This window comes from Amyelois transitella, chromosome 16 (genome assembly GCF_032362555.1).
Source record: "Amyelois transitella isolate CPQ chromosome 16, ilAmyTran1.1, whole genome shotgun sequence".
NCBI lineage: Eukaryota > Metazoa > Arthropoda > Insecta > Lepidoptera > Pyralidae > Amyelois > Amyelois transitella.
Window position 1 is genome coordinate 7,333,863 of NC_083519.1, and position 20,547 is coordinate 7,354,409.

At 36.4% G+C, this 20,547-nt stretch overlaps 2 protein-coding genes across 3 annotated transcripts; one reads left to right on the forward strand and one right to left on the reverse strand.

Annotated features, from left to right (window-relative positions):
* Positions 1 to 65: 65 nt before the first annotated feature.
* LOC106129707 (vacuolar protein sorting-associated protein 33B) lies at positions 66 to 2,734 on the forward strand. Its single transcript, XM_013328357.2, has 2 exons — positions 66 to 347; positions 527 to 2,734. Exons 1-2 carry the CDS (start codon positions 178 to 180, stop codon positions 2,319 to 2,321), a joined length of 1,965 nt encoding a protein of 654 aa, XP_013183811.2. The 5' UTR covers positions 66 to 177; the 3' UTR covers positions 2,322 to 2,734.
* On the reverse strand, positions 2,557 to 19,723 carry LOC106129706 (phosphatidylinositol 3-kinase catalytic subunit type 3). 2 transcript variants are annotated; one of them, XM_013328356.2, is made up of 17 exons: positions 19,533 to 19,723; positions 19,033 to 19,221; positions 18,613 to 18,769; positions 16,461 to 16,598; positions 16,015 to 16,137; positions 15,474 to 15,569; positions 14,956 to 15,128; positions 14,115 to 14,182; positions 8,852 to 8,957; positions 7,157 to 7,263; positions 6,836 to 6,937; positions 6,091 to 6,211; positions 5,481 to 5,677; positions 4,281 to 4,913; positions 3,811 to 4,024; positions 3,430 to 3,537; positions 2,557 to 3,106 (listed from the first exon to the last, which is right to left on the reverse strand). In XM_013328356.2, the coding sequence occupies exons 1-17, from the start codon at positions 19,601 to 19,603 to the stop codon at positions 2,983 to 2,985; spliced, it is 2,727 nt and encodes a 908-aa protein (XP_013183810.2). In that variant the 5' UTR covers positions 19,604 to 19,723; the 3' UTR covers positions 2,557 to 2,982. The 2 variants fall into 2 exon arrangements, with proteins under 2 accessions (XP_013183810.2, XP_060804653.1); XM_060948670.1 differs by having other exon boundaries at positions 4,281 to 4,928.
* Between the last annotated feature and the right edge of the window lie 824 nt (positions 19,724 to 20,547).

Genomic DNA, 20,547 nt, shown 5'->3' on the forward strand with positions numbered 1-20,547 from the left:
ATTGTAATTGCTTACGTGTCATTGTCACTGTCATTATCTCATCACTTGCAAAAAGATAAAAAGCCAAATTTATTTATCAAAAGTCCAAAAGCAAAACAAAACAATACATACAAATTTTGATAGCTTAAGAAAAACTTCATTAGACAATTTGGTTCTAATGCTATTCATATTATTTCTATGGTTACCAAAATGGATCAACCATTGTCGCTGAAGTTAATGTCTTTAAGTTTGATATCCCAGTCTAAACTGCAGTGTATTCTCTCCGCATGTGGAGATAAAAAAGATCTTATTATCGATCCTTCCCTTATAAAACCTTTAGAAAGAATTTGTGGCGTCAGCTGGCTAAGGTAAGTCTTCTTATGACCTCCATAAGGCCTACACTGATTGTACAAATGCTTAATTTTGTAAATTTAAGATTGTCACAAAATAATTTAGTTTTAACTAGATAAACTTTCACAATTTTTTCATTAAGAATAAATAAATAACGCTTTACTTTTATTGCACTAATAATTTATTAATTTTTCAGACAACATGGCATTGACAAAATATACAAAATGGATCCCCATCTTGGAGCTACGGCTAATGTTAATAGGGTTTATTTCATTCCATCATGTGTTCAGAAATACAAGTGTGTGCTGGATCAAATTGCATCACTTATCAGCCAAAATGCTTCCCTAGCAGACTTGGAATGTTTTCACATAATAATTGTTCCAAAAGTTATTGATACTTTTACTTCAATATTAGAGAGTCGTGGTCTCTTTGGTACTGTGTCTTTACATTCATTCTCATGGGAACTTATGGTTCTAGATGAACAGTTGATAAGTTTAGAACTCCCATTTCTCTATAAACAATTTTTTGTTGATCAAGATCAGTCATTACTATCCAGCATTTCCATGTCACTTTGGAGTTTGTTCCATGTAATAGGAAGGCCAAAGATCATGTTTTCTGTTGGGAAATTGTCAGCTAGTGCGCTTGATATTTTGGAAATTTATAAGGAGACATATTCAAGAGAGTTTTTAAATAATAGTAGCTCTGAAGAAATTGGAGCTTTGATATTAATAGACAGGAATCAAGATTATCCATCAAGTTTACTTACTCCAGCAACATATAGCGGACTTTTGAGTGAAATGTTTAAAATCAACTGTGGTCATTTGGACTTGAATGTAAAGGAGACAAAGTTGAAAACAGGAAAGTTGGACTTTGGATTTAAAGACGAGGGTTCCACCACTAAAAGTACAGTCATGCCTTTGGACAGTTCAATAGACACTCTTTATGGTGAGATCAAGCATAGACATTTTTCAGAAGTACTTAGTGTGTTGAGTTCAAAAGCAAAATTATTAAAAAATGAAGATATTAAAGCTCTGGGCATACAAGAAATAAAACATTTTGTTACAACAAAGCTGCAACAAGTTACCTTGTTCAAACAGAATTTGGTCAATCATGTGTTGGCTTGTGAAACTATTATTTCAGAAATGAGTAATAAGTTTGAGAATTTAAAAGAAACTGAGACAGAAATGTTGAATAACAGAAATAAGAAATCTAACTTCACCTTTGTAGATGAAAACTTTGGCACTGACATACATATTTGCAACAGTTTACGTCTCATGTGCTTATTAAGCCTGACACAGGGTTTAACTTATGATGAATATAATTCTCTTGTTAGTAAATATTTGCTTGCTTTTGGTTATAAGTTCTTGTATGTATTTAACAATTTAATGAATGCTGGTTTATTGATTCAACCTTCCAGTCCAAAATTATCTTTGAATATCAAATCAAATTTAAGTAACCTACGAGATACATTACAGTGGCAGAGTGGGTTTCAATCTACAGCAAAACAATTGAAGCAGTTGCCATCACAGCCTGACAAAGTTGGGAAATCTTCTCCTAGCTATGTTTTCAATGGTGGCTATACACCATTAGCAGCTATATTTTGTAATATAGTATTAACTTGTGAATCTCTGTCTGAAGTAATGACGAAGCTAACTGCACTATCAGATTTGAAAGTAGGGGGAAAGGCCGTGGAAAAACTAAGAAATGGAGTAGAGACTTTGAATGAGAAATTGTCTAATTTGAAACTTCAAAGTGATTTGGAATTTGGCTGTAAAGATGCTAAGAGCTTGATGAAATTCCTGAAGAGTGACCCTAATTTAGGTCATGTGTTTCCATTGAAACCTAAAAGTGTACTGGTGTATGTTATTGGTGGTGTGACATATGCGGAAGTAGCTGCTTGCGATGTCGTTCAGACTGTTACAGGGAGCAAGATATATGTGGCGAGTGACTGTGTGCTTAGTGGGCGGGATTTGATGGTAGCATGTACATAAAAAACTATTTAATTTTATTTGCTATGGGTTGGAAACTGATAGAGAAAATATGTGTAGCATGTACATAAAAAACTATTTAATTTTATTTGCTTTGGGTTACAAAGTGACAGAGCAATTATGTTATAAAGATAATTCCAAGATCTAATTGTAATAACTCTTAAATCTAAGGTGTAACTAGTCTTTTTGTCTGTTCTTTGTAATGATTTATAAGGATAATATCATAATATAAACAAAATTTTATAGTAAAATAAGTTTTATTACTTAATAATATACTTAAAAAATAGTATATCACAGTAAATCATCATTTAACTCATGTCACAAAATGTATTGATGTTAACATTCTTATAAAGTAATGTTTTACAGTATTTCGCGTTTTTCTAAGGAGCCCTGGTTTCAACTATGAAAGGGAAGATTTGGAGGAGGTTAGAGAAGTGACTACAGTCTTACCTTCTTGAGTAGGTTCTGGTATATTAAATTGATATTGTGATGAATGGTTTTAATTGACTTTTGTAATGAAATATATTTTTCCTTTATTATCACATGAATTGGATCAGGATTATCCAGGACATACTTATTTCAGATTTAGATACAAATTTCATAATCATTCTGTTGATAAAGGCCATCTTTAGTTTTTATATCTAACTGTCTGCCAATAACACGGTTATTTCCGCCAATACTGCGCAAATTTATGGAAGTGTTCCACTAGTACTGCCATCACAGCAGTCACGGACATGTCTAGAAGGTTTTGGAGGTAGTGTACAGCTTCTTCGTCACCAAGGTCCAGTCTGTAAAAATAATATTAAACTTACATTCTCGGATTTAAACCTATTTTATTAAATTAGGTAATTTCTTCTAGTTTAACAGTTAAAATACTATATCTCAAGGAAAGCTTAATTTGGGACAAACATTAAAAAATCAAACCAAGGTTTTTGGATTTATGATTTGGGTTGGTTCGAATCTTTTCAGACTGACCTATTCACAAGAGTTGATGAGCATATTGCTTTTAGTAGCCTATTTGCTCACAATACGGTCTCTTACCAGTGTCGAACGCACTTTGTAGCATTATTATTATATTAAAAAATATACTTTTTTAGAATAGAAGTGTTACCTTAGTTTATCTTGTACTTTCTTAACCGCCTTGTCGGGTTCCAAAGCTATGTCAGGAACTGAAGCGTCTACCATCAACGAAAAGAGATTCAGCATAAGATTGGCGTGTCTGAAAATAGAAATGCACTCAATAAATGCTCTCATATGTTTTAGTAAGTTCACCTTTATTGGTATTGTAAGTTTTTTATCATGCTGTTATGAATCTTATACAGCGCGTCCTTGTTTAACGCCGACAGTTTTTTAAATTTATATTTCTAATCTAAAAATCTACTGGTTCCTAGTTCAAACCAATTAAGGAGGTAAAAATGTTATCAACGAAATATCACAAATCAGTACCAACTGTGAAATCGATAAATTCCAAGCATACAAAAGTTAAAATTACCTTCTTAAATGTAAGAATGCCGTATAACATTGTTTCCTAAACTCGTGGTAATGTTCCGATTGTATGCCGCCCATTGCTTCCACCATTTCTTTGCTGAGCTTCATCGGCGGCGGCAGAGGTTTGGGGTCCCTGCCCAGTATGTAGCCGAAATCAATGTGGAACAGGGCGCCTTGGCGAGTGAGGAGCAGGTTGTCTAAATGGCGGTCGCCGACACCTGCCAAATTAAAAAGCCTTTATCAATAATATAAAAATAAATGTAAGGTGGGTCAAAAACAACTGATTGATGATTTTGCTGACGCCTGGGTCATTCTGGTCAAAATATGGTTTTCTGTGCTATTTGCCACACTTTTGCGTTGTTGTATTCCATTATATTAATAGGGTTAACTTACCATTTGCTCGCCCTTTCATCTCACTAAATGTTGATAACTAACATATTGTGATAAAACAAAGGACAAAAGGTTTGCACTTACCCAGTAAATAGGTAATCACGCAGTAACCCGCACAACTTCTTATATACGTGTCCATCGTCTCCGGTTTTATCCCGTACGGCGCTCCTTCGCACGGATTGTATTTCCTAAAGAAATTCTGTATACTGCCTTCTGTCGCTAGGGCTTCGGCCACGGTCACAGATTCAATAAACTGTAGAAAACCATGCTTCGAACTCGTTGCTAAAACTTTATACGGCGTTAATTTCAAATCCAAATTTTCCCTTCTCAACAACTTATCCATCAATGTAATCATTTGTAAAATAAGTTGGTCTTGACGTAAATCGTCGCCATGTTTGAAAATGGCCTCGTATTCGACGCCCTCTGTTGTCAAAAATGTTAGTTTTGATGGCATCAGAGCTGATTTGAAGAGGCTCGCTTTCTTTGCGACTATTCCTTTGATGTTGACGTTGGGGTCTAGAGGGAATGGCATAGGTTCAAAGTTCATGAAGTTAAATTTGAACGCGTCTGGATCTGCTAGGAGTTGTTGTAAGCGTTCGGCCTTTTTGTTTCTATTACCGCTTTCTCTTGTGACCGTTTTGATAAGTTTGACGAGTTTGTCTATGAAGAGCTGCTGACGGGCGAGGAATGAACGCGTGCGCTGGTGGTCGCTGTTGCCTGTGAAAAGGAAATCTTTGATTTTTTCGTTAATGCATTTTCTAATTACTGAAATAATTTTAAATAAGAAACAATATATACCTATCGATGCATACATCTATTTTTTTTTACTTGATTCATTGTTATTTATTAGTTACTAGCATTCACCGCGCGCGAGTTTAGCGTTTTTATTAGATAGGATGCAATGTTGAATCATCAAAAATGGTATGGCCTTTTTTGACTTTATATTAGCAGGGACTCAAAAATCACTTATTATGACTTCACAGGCGTGGGTAGGGTCAGAGCCTGATCTTAATTGAGCCTGCTAACAGAGTGATTTACTAAACACACACATATCACGTATTTATCCCTTTAGACAGAACTGAAAGCAATGAGACTCGAAGGGCACGTTTTGTTTAAAGATGGCACTGATAAATCTCAATTACAACTGACCTAAGGTATTTTAAGTTTGTCCATTGTTTATTACTTAATTTTTATAGTTTAGAAAATGTGAGTACAGGAGGTATCAAACTAACTGCTTATTTTTAGTATCATGGATGCAATATAGTTGAACCATTGATTCCTTACCTTTAGCCATTCTCATGGAGAAGGTTCTCATCACAGTCAAATACATATTTCTGTGCTGTAAATCCTGTGGGGTGTCCCTGTCTTCGCATTCGCACAGGAGGTACCAATAGAAGTAGTTGGCCAAACAGCTGTTGTTGCACGCGCGCGATATCAGAAACGTGGCAAGGTTAAGACGCTCTTCTGATTCTGAAGCCGTTCTGAAATGGAATAAATTGTTTCAGGAAAAGAAAACAAAATAACCATATGTAGCGGGAGTGATAGTTCGGCCGCCACCAAAGGGAAGTTAGGCCTGGGGAATCGCGCGACAGACGATGTTGTGTCGGAGGTTGAGATCTTCCTCCAGGCTAGCCTGGAGAATCGCGCGACAGATGATGTTGTGTCGTTTGTATAAATGCTTCAATCCGTAAAATCTTTGCTCGCCCGATTTAGACTCTTCGCTGTATTTGGCTGATAGCGTCGCGTGATTGGCTGTTGTGATTTGTGGCGTAGAGACTGTGACGTCGTGCCGCTTCGGCCTCCCCTTCGCCGCCCGGGAGCCCTATAAAAGCTTGCGCACGCGCCCCGGGTTGAGTCGGAGTCAGTAGTATAATGTCTATCATGTATCACTCACGAGTAGGTATCCTCATGTCCCGCTATTATACTGTTTTCTCCAGCGACGGTGGCGGTGTCGTCTATCGGCTGCTCTGAGCGACGGCTGCTAAGAGATGACGTCATCTCACTGTTTGTTATCACTGGAAATAATAGCATGAGGTGTTAAAACACATTTTCTGGCGCTAAACCCGGTTACGTAACTTCTTTGGAAAGAAGCCGTCCGTCATTTGACCATTATCTAGGGTTGAGTAATCCTGTTGTGCATTACCTTGGTTAAGTTTTTCATAGATTAATTTATAAAACAGCCGAACGTGACCTATCAGGATTTCAAGACTGTTGGCTCTGTCTACCCCGCAAGGGCTATAGACGTGATAACATGTATATGTAATGTGTTCATCAATAAATGTAATAAAGATTCATTCATTCTTCTATTCGAATAGTATAAATGCGAAAGTGTTTCTGTGTTTTACAATTTCACAATAAGCCACTGAATGGATATCTATGAAATTTGGAATTCAATTATAGAATCAAATATGAGAATATAATTCATTCAAATAGTGACAGGTTGCTAGCCTGTCGCCTAAAAGAAGAATCCCAAGTTTATAAGCCTATCTCTTAGTCGACTTTTACGACATCCACGGGGAAAGTTATTGAGTGGTCCTTTTCTTTTGGTGCCGGGAACCACACGGCACTATTAAATACAGAAATATGTTAACAGGAGCAACGACATGAAAAATATTGCCAAATCAGAAATTATATGAAACCTGAGGCTGACAGAAGACTAGCTTGGCTGCCTCGTTGGCTCTGCATCATTTTTCCGTCAGATTCGTAGGGCACGTCCTTACTGCCGCACAGTCGCGAGTATTCTGGAATGATAAAGATATATACATACATAAATTTCTCAAGGAACATTTGACTAGAAACATGAGTATAATATATATACTTTGAATGGTCCAAAATATAACTGCATGGTTCTGGCAGAGTATAATGTGACCACAATACATGTCGTAGAAGGTGAATAAGGTACGATTTAGACCAACTTCTCAAAACCCCTTCTTTTGGCTTAAAAATAATTTACAAATTACCTTCGTGTATTTCCATGAAATCTTCGTATTTTAAAGCTTGTACCAATTGCAGCAAATACAGAAGTAGATCTTCATCTGGTGCTTGTTTCAAACGAGAGATGGCATATCTGAAAATAGATCGATATAAGTGTTTGATCACTTTAAATGTTATTAATTCTCTAAGCTTCTTAGTGTTTTTTTTTTGATTTAGATTTGGCATAGTTTTTACAGTAGGCCTACTGTAAAAACTATGCCAAATCTAAATAGATTACATGTTGTGTAAACATCCGCTTACCACCCAACAAACATTTAGGCGACGATTAGAGCTTATTTTGTTACTTAGTGGGCTACAAAGGCATTACAGTAGCAACACTTATGACTATTGGCGATAAAGTGGCATACCAAGTAACGTATATCACTTCTACTTATAATACAGAGTTACAAGCGCGACAATTAGGCGAGCTTAAAGGTTATGGATGTATTATGGCAAATCTTAACACTGTTGTACATGCACAGCATTTTGTGTTATAGCTTTAAGTGAATCTTAGAACTCTAAGATCTAAATAAGAATAAGAATTAGCTACTACCTCCAAAAGTGCTATGCAGGTGATAATAAACTCTTTACAAGAACCTAAAGTTGCACAATAGCGTTAATAAGCTCTACCAGCCTTACAATAGTGTTTATTTAATCTTATATAGAACCAAATGCTTGAAGTTATACAAAACTCTCTTGCATTACCTTAAGTCAAATAGGAGTATAATTTTTCGCTATAACAGATCCTATAGCGTCTATTGTTACTTTTTTGTGACTAAAGGTAAAGTAATAGCGCTTAAGGTCACTACTGTATTTCTTATATTGACTACTTGTTTTTGACAATGGCGTCGCAACCAAAATAAACAAAAATTGTTGTAAATACGTGGAAAAGTTTTCAGTAAATAGGCAACATACATCGGGCGCTCGAATTATTTGCCAATAAATATGTAACATATTCACAGTGTACTTCCCTTCGCAGCAAAAATATGCTTCCTTTCTCACCATACAATATCACTTTTTTTTGTTTAATATAAAAATCATTAGTCGTAAACTTATAGCCATTGAAAATAAAATTATTTATTATTAGATCACAAAATTAGTTTAATTATCTTGAATAGCGTTCAGACCGTTACAAAACACCTATTTACCTCCCTTTTAGCGCTTGAAAATATAATTAACGCCTTTGTATCTCTACTGTACCGCTTAAGGAGTCAGTTGACGCTTATTTACCCCTCTTGTATCGCTAAGAGATCCTGTTACCGCTATAATAACTTTCTTATAGCACTAATTGTACCTCTTAGCCAATTACCATAACTCTTGTATACCGTCATTATACAACCTTAAGTAATATAAAAATTGTGCCCAATTCGGGGGTAAAGTAGGGTTAGAGCGCGCTCTAACACTAATTTGTTACACCCATAAACCACTTTAGAATCTAGTTAGCGCTTTTATAGACTTATTATAAATCTTACTTTAGCGCCTAATTGTTACTTGGGCAGGTGTGTTTTCTAAATAAGTTCCAATTCCAACTGGTAAAATGTAAAATGGTAAAAAGATTAATGTATGAAATATAAATTTATGATATAATTTCTACGCTTACAATTATATTTTTTGATAATATATGAGGGCCTTAATTGAACTCATAAATATTTATTATCGATAAACTTAATATTTTTACTTACTTTCTGACAGCTGGGTGTGTGAACTTTGGTGTGAGGAGTTCCAGAGCGTCCTCGACGTCCATCGGCGCCCATTGCTTCATCATAGCCAGGGCTTGCCGCACTTCGGCTGTTTGACGAGAAATACAGACAATATAAGATTATGTGTGATAACGTGTGCTTTACGATATTTTAGAATAGCGGACTACGATAGAATTATTCATAATATAAGACTACAGAAGTGGTATGTACTGGTGAACGTCTCATTACAATAAGTTTCTGAAATCTTAGGATCTCTTAAGTTTTATTTGACATACATACATACATACATATGATCACGTCTATATCCCTTGCGGGGTAGACAGAGCCAACAGTCTTGAAAAGACTGAATGGCCACGTTCAGCTATTTGGCTTAATGATAGAACCGAGATTCAAATAGTGACAGGTTGCTAGCCCATCGCCTAAAAGAGGAATCCTAAGTTAATAAGCCTATCCCTTAGTCGCCTTTTACGACATCCATGGGAAAGAGATGGAGTGGTCCTATTCTTTTATGTAATAGTGCCGGGAACCACACGGCACTTTATTTGACAGCTTTACAAATTATTACGCAGAAAACTGCGATTGAGTTACTAGGTATTATCGACCGATTTCTTTGAGGAACACCAACGGCGAATAAGCAAATGAGCGCTTTCACTGTAGCATTAAGCCCGGTTTCTTAGGAAGGACCAAACCGGGACTAATTCCAGGCGGATGATGATAAAAAGGTGGACTTCACGAAAGATGGAATGCGTTAATTAGAGCTGATGCTGTAGACTGAACAACATACATACATACATTCAGTCAGAAAAGTATCGGGAATGGATTATTTATTTATGGTTCCAAATTCAAATTTATGTTTTTTTTGTTGTTGTTAGATTGGCACAACTGTTTTCCATTTTGGCGCGGAGTTTGAGTTGCATCTGTTGTTTACATTAAATACAGTGCTATTTTTAGTTATATCATATCTAGTGTGTATTGCTAATTTCATAATGGATAAAAACATCGAACAAAGAGTTTGTCTTAAATTTTGCATTGCCAATGGAATATCGTGTTCGGAGTCACTGAAAATGTTACAGAAGGCTTACGGTGAATCGACTTTATCAAAAACTCGTGCTTATGAGTGGTACAAAGCGTTCAAAAGCGGTCGAGATGTGATGGAAGATTTGCCTCGCTCTGGTAGGCCATCAACGTCTGCAACTGAAGTTAACATCGCAAAAGTGAAGGAAATAGTGACTGAAAATCCTCATTCAACTTTGAGAGAGATAGCCACCGAACTTTCTGTATCTCACGAGTCGATCCGTACCATTTTAACTAATAATTTGGGTATGAAACATGTTGCCGCTCGGCTAGTCCCAAAAGACCTGAATTTTTTTCAAAAACTCAATCGCATGAGAGTCGCTGAGGACATGCTAGAACGAGTCAATTCCGACCCAACATTCATGAAACGCATTGTTACTGGTGACGAGACGTGGGTTTACGAGTTTGACATGCAAACTAGTCAACAAGCTTCGGAGTGGCGCCTTCCAACTGAACCGAAACCGAAAAAACCACGCCAAAGTCGTTCAAAAGTCAAAGTCATGTTGACTGTTTTCTTTGACTATCGCGGTGTTGTGCACTCGGAATTCTTGCCGGAAGGTCAAACGGTAAATAAGGAATATTATTTGAGTGTTATGCGGCGTTTAAGAGAGCAAATCCGACGAAAAAGGCCAGATTTGTGGAAAGAAAATTCTTGGATTTTGCACCATGATAATGCACCTTCGCACAAGGCCATCATTGTGAACGAATTTTTAACCAAACACTCAACAAATACCATCGAGCAACCACCATATTCACCAGATATGGCTCCAGCCGACTTTTTTCTTTTTCCTAAACTCAAATTACCACTTCGTGGCACCCGTTTTCAATCGGTAGAAGACATAAAAGAGAATTCGCGGCGAGAACTGACCTCAATTCCGGAAACAGCGTTTAAAAAATGTTCCAAATTCAAATTTATGTTTTTTTTGTTGTTGTTAGATTGGCACAACTGTTTTCCATTTTGGCGCGGAGTTTGAGTTGCATCTGTTGTTTACATTAAATACAGTGCTATTTTTAGTTATATCATATCTAGTGTGTATTGCTAATTTCATAATGGATAAAAACATCGAACAAAGAGTTTGTCTTAAATTTTGCATTGCCAATGGAATATCGTGTTCGGAGTCACTGAAAATGTTACAGAAGGCTTACGGTGAATCGACTTTATCAAAAACTCGTGCTTATGAGTGGTACAAAGCGTTCAAAAGCGGTCGAGATGTGATGGAAGATTTGCCTCGCTCTGGTAGGCCATCAACGTCTGCAACTGAAGTTAACATCGCAAAAGTGAAGGAAATAGTGACTGAAAATCCTCATTCAACTTTGAGAGAGATAGCCACCGAACTTTCTGTATCTCACGAGTCGATCCGTACCATTTTAACTAATAATTTGGGTATGAAACATGTTGCCGCTCGGCTAGTCCCAAAAGACCTGAATTTTTTTCAAAAACTCAATCGCATGAGAGTCGCTGAGGACATGCTAGAACGAGTCAATTCCGACCCAACATTCATGAAACGCATTGTTACTGGTGACGAGACGTGGGTTTACGAGTTTGACATGCAAACTAGTCAACAAGCTTCGGAGTGGCGCCTTCCAACTGAACCGAAACCGAAAAAACCACGCCAAAGTCGTTCAAAAGTCAAAGTCATGTTGACTGTTTTCTTTGACTATCGCGGTGTTGTGCACTCGGAATTCTTGCCGGAAGGTCAAACGGTAAATAAGGAATATTATTTGAGTGTTATGCGGCGTTTAAGAGAGCAAATCCGACGAAAAAGGCCAGATTTGTGGAAAGAAAATTCTTGGATTTTGCACCATGATAATGCACCTTCGCACAAGGCCATCATTGTGAACGAATTTTTAACCAAACACTCAACAAATACCATCGAGCAACCACCATATTCACCAGATATGGCTCCAGCCGACTTTTTTCTTTTTCCTAAACTCAAATTACCACTTCGTGGCACCCGTTTTCAATCGGTAGAAGACATAAAAGAGAATTCGCGGCGAGAACTGACCTCAATTCCGGAAACAGCGTTTAAAAAATGTTTTGATGATTGGATTATTCGTTGGCGTAAGTGTATCGTTTCTAAAGGAGCATATTTTGAAGGTAATAAAATAAATTTGGATGAATAACAAACAGTTTGTGTATTATTGATCTTTTCCTGCTACTTTCTTGACAGAGTAGTATACAGGTAGACAGAGCCAACAGTCTTGAAAAGACTGAATGGCCACGTTCAGCTATTTGGCTTAATGATAAAATTGACTGAACATAGTGGAAAGATAAATCGGGAAGCGGGCCCAAGACCCTAAAGCATATAGTGGGGGGTGCAACTGATAAGAGATCAGGATTAAAATGTGGGGCACCAACATTCATAAGCAAAAACTTGCCTGTCCTAAAGGCTGGGCAGTTTGATTTACTCTGATATCATAGTATAAAAAAATCAGATTTACACTCTACAAAAAATCAGTTTTATACTCACAAGTTTCTACAGTTTTCTTGACCATCGCTATAGTTCCGCACGCACGGTCGTGAAATCGAATGCTCGTGAAATACAATGATTATTTGATTTTGAATTTAATCACTTAGCGTGAAACTCGAACATGTTACGCTACTAAAACGCACATCGTGATATAATTTTACTAAGAAACGTTTTATAATTTAAAGATATAAATATTTTAAAATACCTATAATATCACTTCTATAATACTTTTATTCTATTTAAAAAAGTTTTAGTTTTTTTAATATAAACCACACTTTAGCTATACACTACGAATACTAGGTACTTAGTTTTCGCATAAAATGCATTCAAAGAATTCAAACTTATGTATAAGTTTGTTTTAATCTTTATTGGTTTAAAACTAAATAGGATTTTTTTTTAAATTTACAAGTTACAAAAGAAATAAGATTATAATATTGCGTTATATAAAAGAACCAAACACTAACACGACCGATTCTGAGTCAAGTTACGCGTGTACTGACTGACACAAATTTCGACATAAAAATATTACAAAACCATTAAGAAAACGTTACAAAGAAATATACCCGAATCATTTGACCTTGCGTAGGTTTATAATATTATTGCGAGTTAGAAACGAAAGTACATTCACTTTTTTCAGTTTCTAAAAGTATTTAGTCAATTTTGTTTCGTATTTTAAATATTTTTAACAAGTTTGAGAAGCCTTGGCGCCTATTTAGGCGACTCTTTACACGTAAAACCAGATTTCGATTTACCGTAAAAGATTTGGGTCGAGGCTCTGCTTGTTGTCGAGTGTATTACCGGTTTACAAATAATTAAGTATAATGCACTTTATGTAACTAAAGACCATATAGTAGCTGTTTACCTATATTAAACTAGATTATGTCCGCAGCCTCGTCTGCATAAAACGAATAATCCCGTTCGCCCGCGCGATTTGGTTACCGACGAGCTGACATTTAAAAAATTGATGTATGTATCCGAAGCAAAGGTAGTATGCAGGAATCTTAGAAAGATGTATTCTCTGCCTTCCCCTCTAGGTACTAGGTAGGTATGCTATCGGGAATACGCAACGAGGGGAGAAAGTGTATCCTGAGATAAACGTTGAAGTTTAAGGGAATCAACTATTACTTAACTTTTTGCCGTCAATTGAAACTCCCGTTTATTACATACATATATTCGTAGTTATTGCCCTCATTAAATAAACCGTGAATAACCGCTACCATTAGCGATGTAGTAGAAGTTAGCGAATTAGGTGTGGCACGATGCCTTTTATAAAGCACACATATGAATTTTTTTATGGAATTGAACGAATTTACAAGTGAAATGAAAATACTCATCCGCCTGGCGTTAGTGCCGGTTGCTCTCTCATATCTCTGGAGAGAAGGCTGGGGTACGCCTATGACCATAACGATCCTAAATTGGGAAAGTTGTACCCAAAGCGATTTCCGTCTACGTATCGATATAGGATTTTAAGCCGACTAGACTGCTTCATATACCTATAGTAAGGTATGTTTTTAGTAAGGTAAGCATAAGATTAGACTAGCTCTTGCCTGCGGCTTCTCTCACGGTCTTTGTTGATAACGAAAATCCTACCTAAATAATCTTCGAAATCGGTTCAGTAGTTTTTAAGTTTATTTGTTGCAAACATATCTACAAATCTTTTCTCTTTATTATAAGTATGGATAATGAGTTAATGTGCTCACCCGGCCGGTTCCAGTTGACGCACTCTAAGAATTTGGTCAGCGCGCGCCGGTGCGACGACAAATAGAACCTGCAATTGGAAATTATTTAGTAAATTAGGTAATTGGTGCATTGCATTAGTGTAATTACCATAAGAACTCGCCTTTGATGTAAATAAGGTTCATTGCTATTTAGAGTATTCTGGTAAGAATGTATCAGATTTATTATTTGTTTTTTGTTTAGCGCTGTCTGACTTACTTTTAAAACATTATTTTGTTACAAAACTTTTTATTTAAGATATAAACTATCTATTTAATTTGTGACAGTGTTTCTTAGCTGATAGCAAGTGTCTTAGGTCTTTAAGACAGACTAAGACAATGGCTTCTTTCTCCCAATATATGCGGAGGTCTAGAACGACCTTAGTTGCATCACCTCAGCTGTTTAAGAATGCGAGTAGGTCTCGCTCCGAGACAGATAAACAGACCTTAGAGACTGATTGGTATCCATCAGATTGTCTTATACATTGCTCGTATCTCGTTCTTGGTAGAAGACTGGATCGGCTCCAGTATCACCGTTTTAGCTACCTACCTTACACAGGTAAGCATTAGTAAAGCTTGTTGGCCAAGGAACTTTTTCTTAAGTGAGAAGATGGATCTTCTTAAGGAGGAAACCCGAAACCGCCGAGCTTGCATGAAGAGAGTTATGAATGTGGATGAAGCGAAGGAAGTATGCAGAGATCGTGGCAAGTGGAAAGAGGTAGTCTCTGCCTACCCCTCCGGGAAAGAGGCGTGATTTTATGTATGTATGTATGTATGTATGTATGTATGTATGAAGGATATATATTTCGCCATAACCACATCTCACCTGAATTTCCACAGAAGGTCCTGTTCAGCGGCCGTTAGTGAAGTGGCTGGTGGAGCCGCCACTATAGCTGCGAGTTGGTCTCGCTCCGAGGCCGTGGGCTTGGCGTCGCGACCCGACACGCCGGATCTCAATGATCGAGCTAGACGGTGTTGCTTGCTCTCCACTAGGTTCTCCTGCAAAGATTTCGCGTTATGAATACATGTGTCAAATAATATTCATCATAGTTTGAGTGGAATACTGGTTTAGCATTGGCGGTGTTGTTTCAGAGCACGAAGACTACCTTACCTAGGTGATTCAAGGAGTTTATTGGTGACTGCCCCAGTTATAAGATTATATATGAGGCAACTATAAGCCTTAAATTGATCTAATCTATTCAAATCACATTCAAATAGGGATACTAACAATTACATGCTAATTATAATACATGAAAAAGATGCGAGAAACGCTTTTGCTTTTGACTTTCGCAAAGACATTAGTCCTATTAAGGCTAAATGTTGAATAATTTTTATATTTCTCACCTGTAATATTTCGTAATCGGGCACGGTAACAATCTCCGCCTGAGCTCGGAATTGGTACATTTCATCTCCGTCTTGTTCGTAATAAACGACAGCATGCTGCAAAGGAATTAACTTGAAGTATTATAATTTATTATTTGTCTTTAAGTCCGCGATAAATTAGACAAAATGCAAGTGAATATTGTAGGCTAGTAAAATTGCATGCTTTTTCACTGTGCTGAGGGAAACGGGTAAAGAAAGGAAACCATGGCTTTACAGTAATGCCATGAGAGACATTTCTCTTCCAAACTAAGGATTGCGAAGACCGGACCAAAATAGAAAACATATATGAAAGCAGACATCACAATATCGGAGGATGTGCAATTTTATAACGTTCGTGTGATTGCATGATTATTAAATGCCAATTCCTGTGAATATGATTTCTGAAGTTTAAATGCGTGACATGAAAATGTTGCTTTCTCCTTCTTTTTATGTCGCGACATTATAGGAAAAGCTCTTAAAAAAATAATAATTATTGGTAAATTTAAACAAACGTTTTACTTACATTGATGCCATCAATCTGCACTGTGGGGAATTCAATCATGAGATACATGTAGTCTGAGTTTCTCTTCTCCTTCTCATTGATCATCTCAATTTCTCTGAAGGTCAGTCTGTCGAGCCAATCAACCTAATAACAAATTATTTTTTAATTTATAATTATTTTTTAGTTTCAAAGTTCGGATAAAGTACAAAACTTTCCTTAAAACAATGTGTTTGGTAAAACAGTAAATATATTCCCGAGTTGCAGCTAAAACTAAGTTAAAAGACAAAATAGCCAAACATATTTTTATCTTTAAGGTAAAATACAAGGTATATAAAATAGATATTTATCTAAAAATTAATCGGTTATATAGAATAGAATAAAGTATCATTGACTATTCCATAACATAAGGGTAAAACTTACTTAATAGCTAGGTCAATCGAAATTGGTCTGTACATTTAAATACATACCTTAGGCATATGCCCATTGCGATGTTTCTTGGCCAGCTTCCCGAGTCTTTGCATCTGTTCCTTGCCGGTATCAGGTGCCTTGCCCGGCGTCTTCTCACTGCCTTCCACCCCGGGCCACACTCGCAGGTCGAACATGCCCTTTACAACAATGTTGAAACGCTTAAACCGGCACTTTATTGAGAAAAAATACGCTTTTATTCGCAGGCTGGTCGAGTTCCCCATATTTTAAAAAGATAAAGCTTGTTTAAATGAAATACCAACTGAAGACTCGGGTTTCGTGTTTCAAGTCGTCTGAGCGATTTTTCTCGTAGGATTTTTCCACTACACAAATTTTACAAAATATTCTCGTATTAAGTAATTATATGCAAGAACATTTGAATAGAGATCAGATGAGTTAATTTTCTTAAAAATTTAAATCTACGGTTACTTCGCGAACATGATGGCTATCAAAAAATACATCCTTGTTTAGATTTTTATTAACGTAAACCACTCATAAAATACAATAAGATGTTAAAGCACATTTTGTTGTGTGCATAGCCCAGCTTCCACAAGTTCACTAGTAGGAGTGGCGATTTCCAGTCGCGTTTGAGATAAGGTAAGAATAGGGCGTTCGCATAAACAACAGTAACCTGATATGTCTCCGGTCGAGGGCAGGAACCTTCATGTGACGTAACAGCGACTGGTAATTACTTGCGCAGTCAATTATATATAATAGAGATGCACTTTTGATAACTTTCACTAGATACTTGTTTACGGAATCAGCTTATTATATAATCAGGGTTCAAATTTTGAATCCATTTTTCCTTCTGGCTTTAGTCCCGGTTGCATCCTCACCAACCCAGTCAGGTCAAGTACTCAAAATCTATCAGTTTACATGGAGAGACTTTTGAATGTGGATGAAGCGAAAGATGCTACCTATCACTATGCAGAGACTGTGCAAGTGGAAAGTTCCCTATGGGATATTATTTCTTCATACTTCCTAAGGAACATTCATACCAAATTTCAGCTGCCTACCTGTCTGTCAGTCCCTCAAGAAGTGATTAAATTATTTAAAAGTTACATATGTATATTAATTAATATACATATGTAACTTTTAAATAATTAAGATTAAATTATTTAAAAGTTACATATGTATATTAATTAATATACATATGTAACTTTTAAATAATTTAAACGATGTTGATCAATTGATGATGATGCTGATTTAATCAAAACAAATGCTAGGCAGGTGTTGAATATATACTGAAGCCCCTTTAATTCATATCATTAGTAGTGAAAATACTATCAATCTTTGTTATGTAGAACTATTCAACTTCCAAGATAATATAGAAAGATAACCTAATGTTAATTAATTTGCATAATGATTGGTATGGATTAAATGCCTATTTTAATTCTATTAACTTGATAGCCATAAGGTCTCTTTTGCATTATTGCTTTTTAAACATCGGAGCATTGGGCAAGTGACAAGGGTGGAAAACATTATATGCATGGTACTTATTACATAAATGTAAATGGTTCTTTAGGTTAAGGATTTGGTACGAGGGTTTCAAGTCAGTATTGAAATACTGAAGGAGCATTGTATTAACTACAGTTAGTGCTAGAGCGGCACAAGTAGGAGCGGCGTGTACGAAGAAGAACATGTTGCGATGGGTGGGCAGCAGAGATTCGCGGAGAGACCGCGTAAGCACCTCACGTATTCGCAGCAGCCTTCATGTCAAAATAAGATATAAATACAAGAGCGCCGCCTGTGCTGGTGGCCAAGTATTGCACCAGTAGACGAAGAAATTCAGCCTTCGACGCCGCGAAAGCTGATATGCGTGCCAATGGTCTAAGAACTGAAGATGCTGTAGTGGCAGAGGGTGCACCATTTTCATCAAATGCAGAAAAATAAATTGAAACCAGATTCATGGGTTCAGTTACTTGAGGGATGTTATTGTTACATAACACATTGAGCGCCACATGTATAATTTTTGATGCATATGGCGAAACATAAAAATAATAAAACAGTGAAAATGCAGTGGTGATCATCCTGTTATTATCCTGAAGAATACAAAGGGCATACCAAAGTACCATACTACTGGTATTGTACCTTGATTACAAAGCATGTTGGCATTTGAATTTAATAAACAAATATAGGAAACAAATTACACACCTGTCGAAGCATGCCATGTTTTCCAAATAGTGAAATAGTGGTACCACCAACCACCATCACTTTGCCCGGTCCAGCACAGTCATAGATTGTCATAGCCAGTGTTGCATTCCGAGGGAGATCACTGAAGTATAGGGGCAGTGTCACCCATTCATTCCAGCTGCAAAAGTAATTGTTAATATCACTAACTGTTCCTCTAGAAATGAGAATATTATAATATTTTAGATAGTGTTTTCATGATAATGATATCTTTTTTAATAAACTCATGATCTTGTTTTTTCATGTTTTCCATGTTGAGCCCTCAGATATAAAAAAATATAGGTATATTTCTTTTTGATAAATAATATATTTAAGGTCAGTTAGTTTGCGACCATTGTTAAGTATATAAAAATCTCACAGGGAATTTCCCAAAAAAATACTTACTTCCACCTGTTAGTAAATGCTTTGTATGAAGTAGTGACAGGCAATGCAAGCGGCACCCCATCGCACAACACTTGACAAGTAACATATAAGTCTGAGCATCCTTCTTGATACAGCCCAGAAAACTTCAACATAGGATCTGAGAGTAATTTGTCATATTCAGGCTTGGTGCGCTTGCCTTCTAATGTTCCACTGTTGAAACAATAAATCAAGAATGAAAATTGTCACATTATCCTCAAGGGACATAAAAATATGCTATTATCCAAGCATTAGTAAAAAAAATTTTACCACTATATGAATACAGGCCAAAATTCTTCATGTGAATGCATGTGGTGATTTTTTAGTCAAGCAATCTTTCAGAATTTATATTAACGTAGTAAGTGTTTAACATGTTTGTCTTTATGTGTTGAGTATCTATAATTATAATGAGAAGATACTAGGTAATTTGAGACAAATGACCATGCGTTTGTTTACCTTGGCAGTAAAGATTGAATTTTACTCACATTTTTATTTCGACTTTGTGGTCCAACGCTGAACTATACACATAATAGAACTTATCATCAATTTCATTCATGACTGAACATTAAATTCTGGCGTGATTTTGATAAAAATACTCAAAATAATATGCAAAATTGCAAACAATAAAATTCGCACAACAGCGACGAGTTTGCGACGATAGACGAAAGCACGTCGAACGATCTTTCTTTCTTTCTTTTCTATATTATGGCTTCCACCGGACTTTCGGTGATTCTGCCAATGTCATGGTTTGAAGAGACACGAAGTTACAAAAATGGACGGTATACAATCTGAAAGGAGAAGGTTAACAAATGTACAAACACAACAAGTAGGTATTGTTAGTAAAAGAGAAGACAAGTTAATGATTATAATGTGTAGTGAGTGTGTAAGGTATAAAAGTTGTGCAAAACAAGGGATATACTTAATAGGGAGATTTCGGAAGTTAAAAAAAATAAATAAATTTGTAATGGGAACTATAGTTTTAGGTTATTTTTAGTTATGAACTTTGCAATTATATAACAGAACCGAGTGTGGACAAGAGAAAGAAATGAATTAGTGTCTAAATTTAGATGGGGAATGTTAGACGGAATTATGTTACGAAGATGGACCACAAGTTTGGGGCAGTTGAAAATTATGTGATTAAGACTACCTTCATCCAGGCCACATTCACAGATAGAAGTATCTCTAATTCGGAGTTTATGGAGGAAGACAGGGATACATACATGGCCAAGTCGCATTCGGATAATAACCGACGTTACCCACTTCTCCAAGTTTCGATGCCGGAAGAACCAAGGGACTTTGGGTAAGTTTGGTTGGATATTTCCATACCAGACACCTTTTTGCTGACGAGAATGTTGCCATTGTCTATTCCAATTAGTCATTAATTGTGGTTTAGCCAGAAGTCTAAGGTCTCGAGAGTAATGAAATTTGTGGCAGTCAGAACCTGAAGTAGAAGCTTGTTTAGCCCACATATCTACTGTTTCATTACCCTTGATTCCTGAA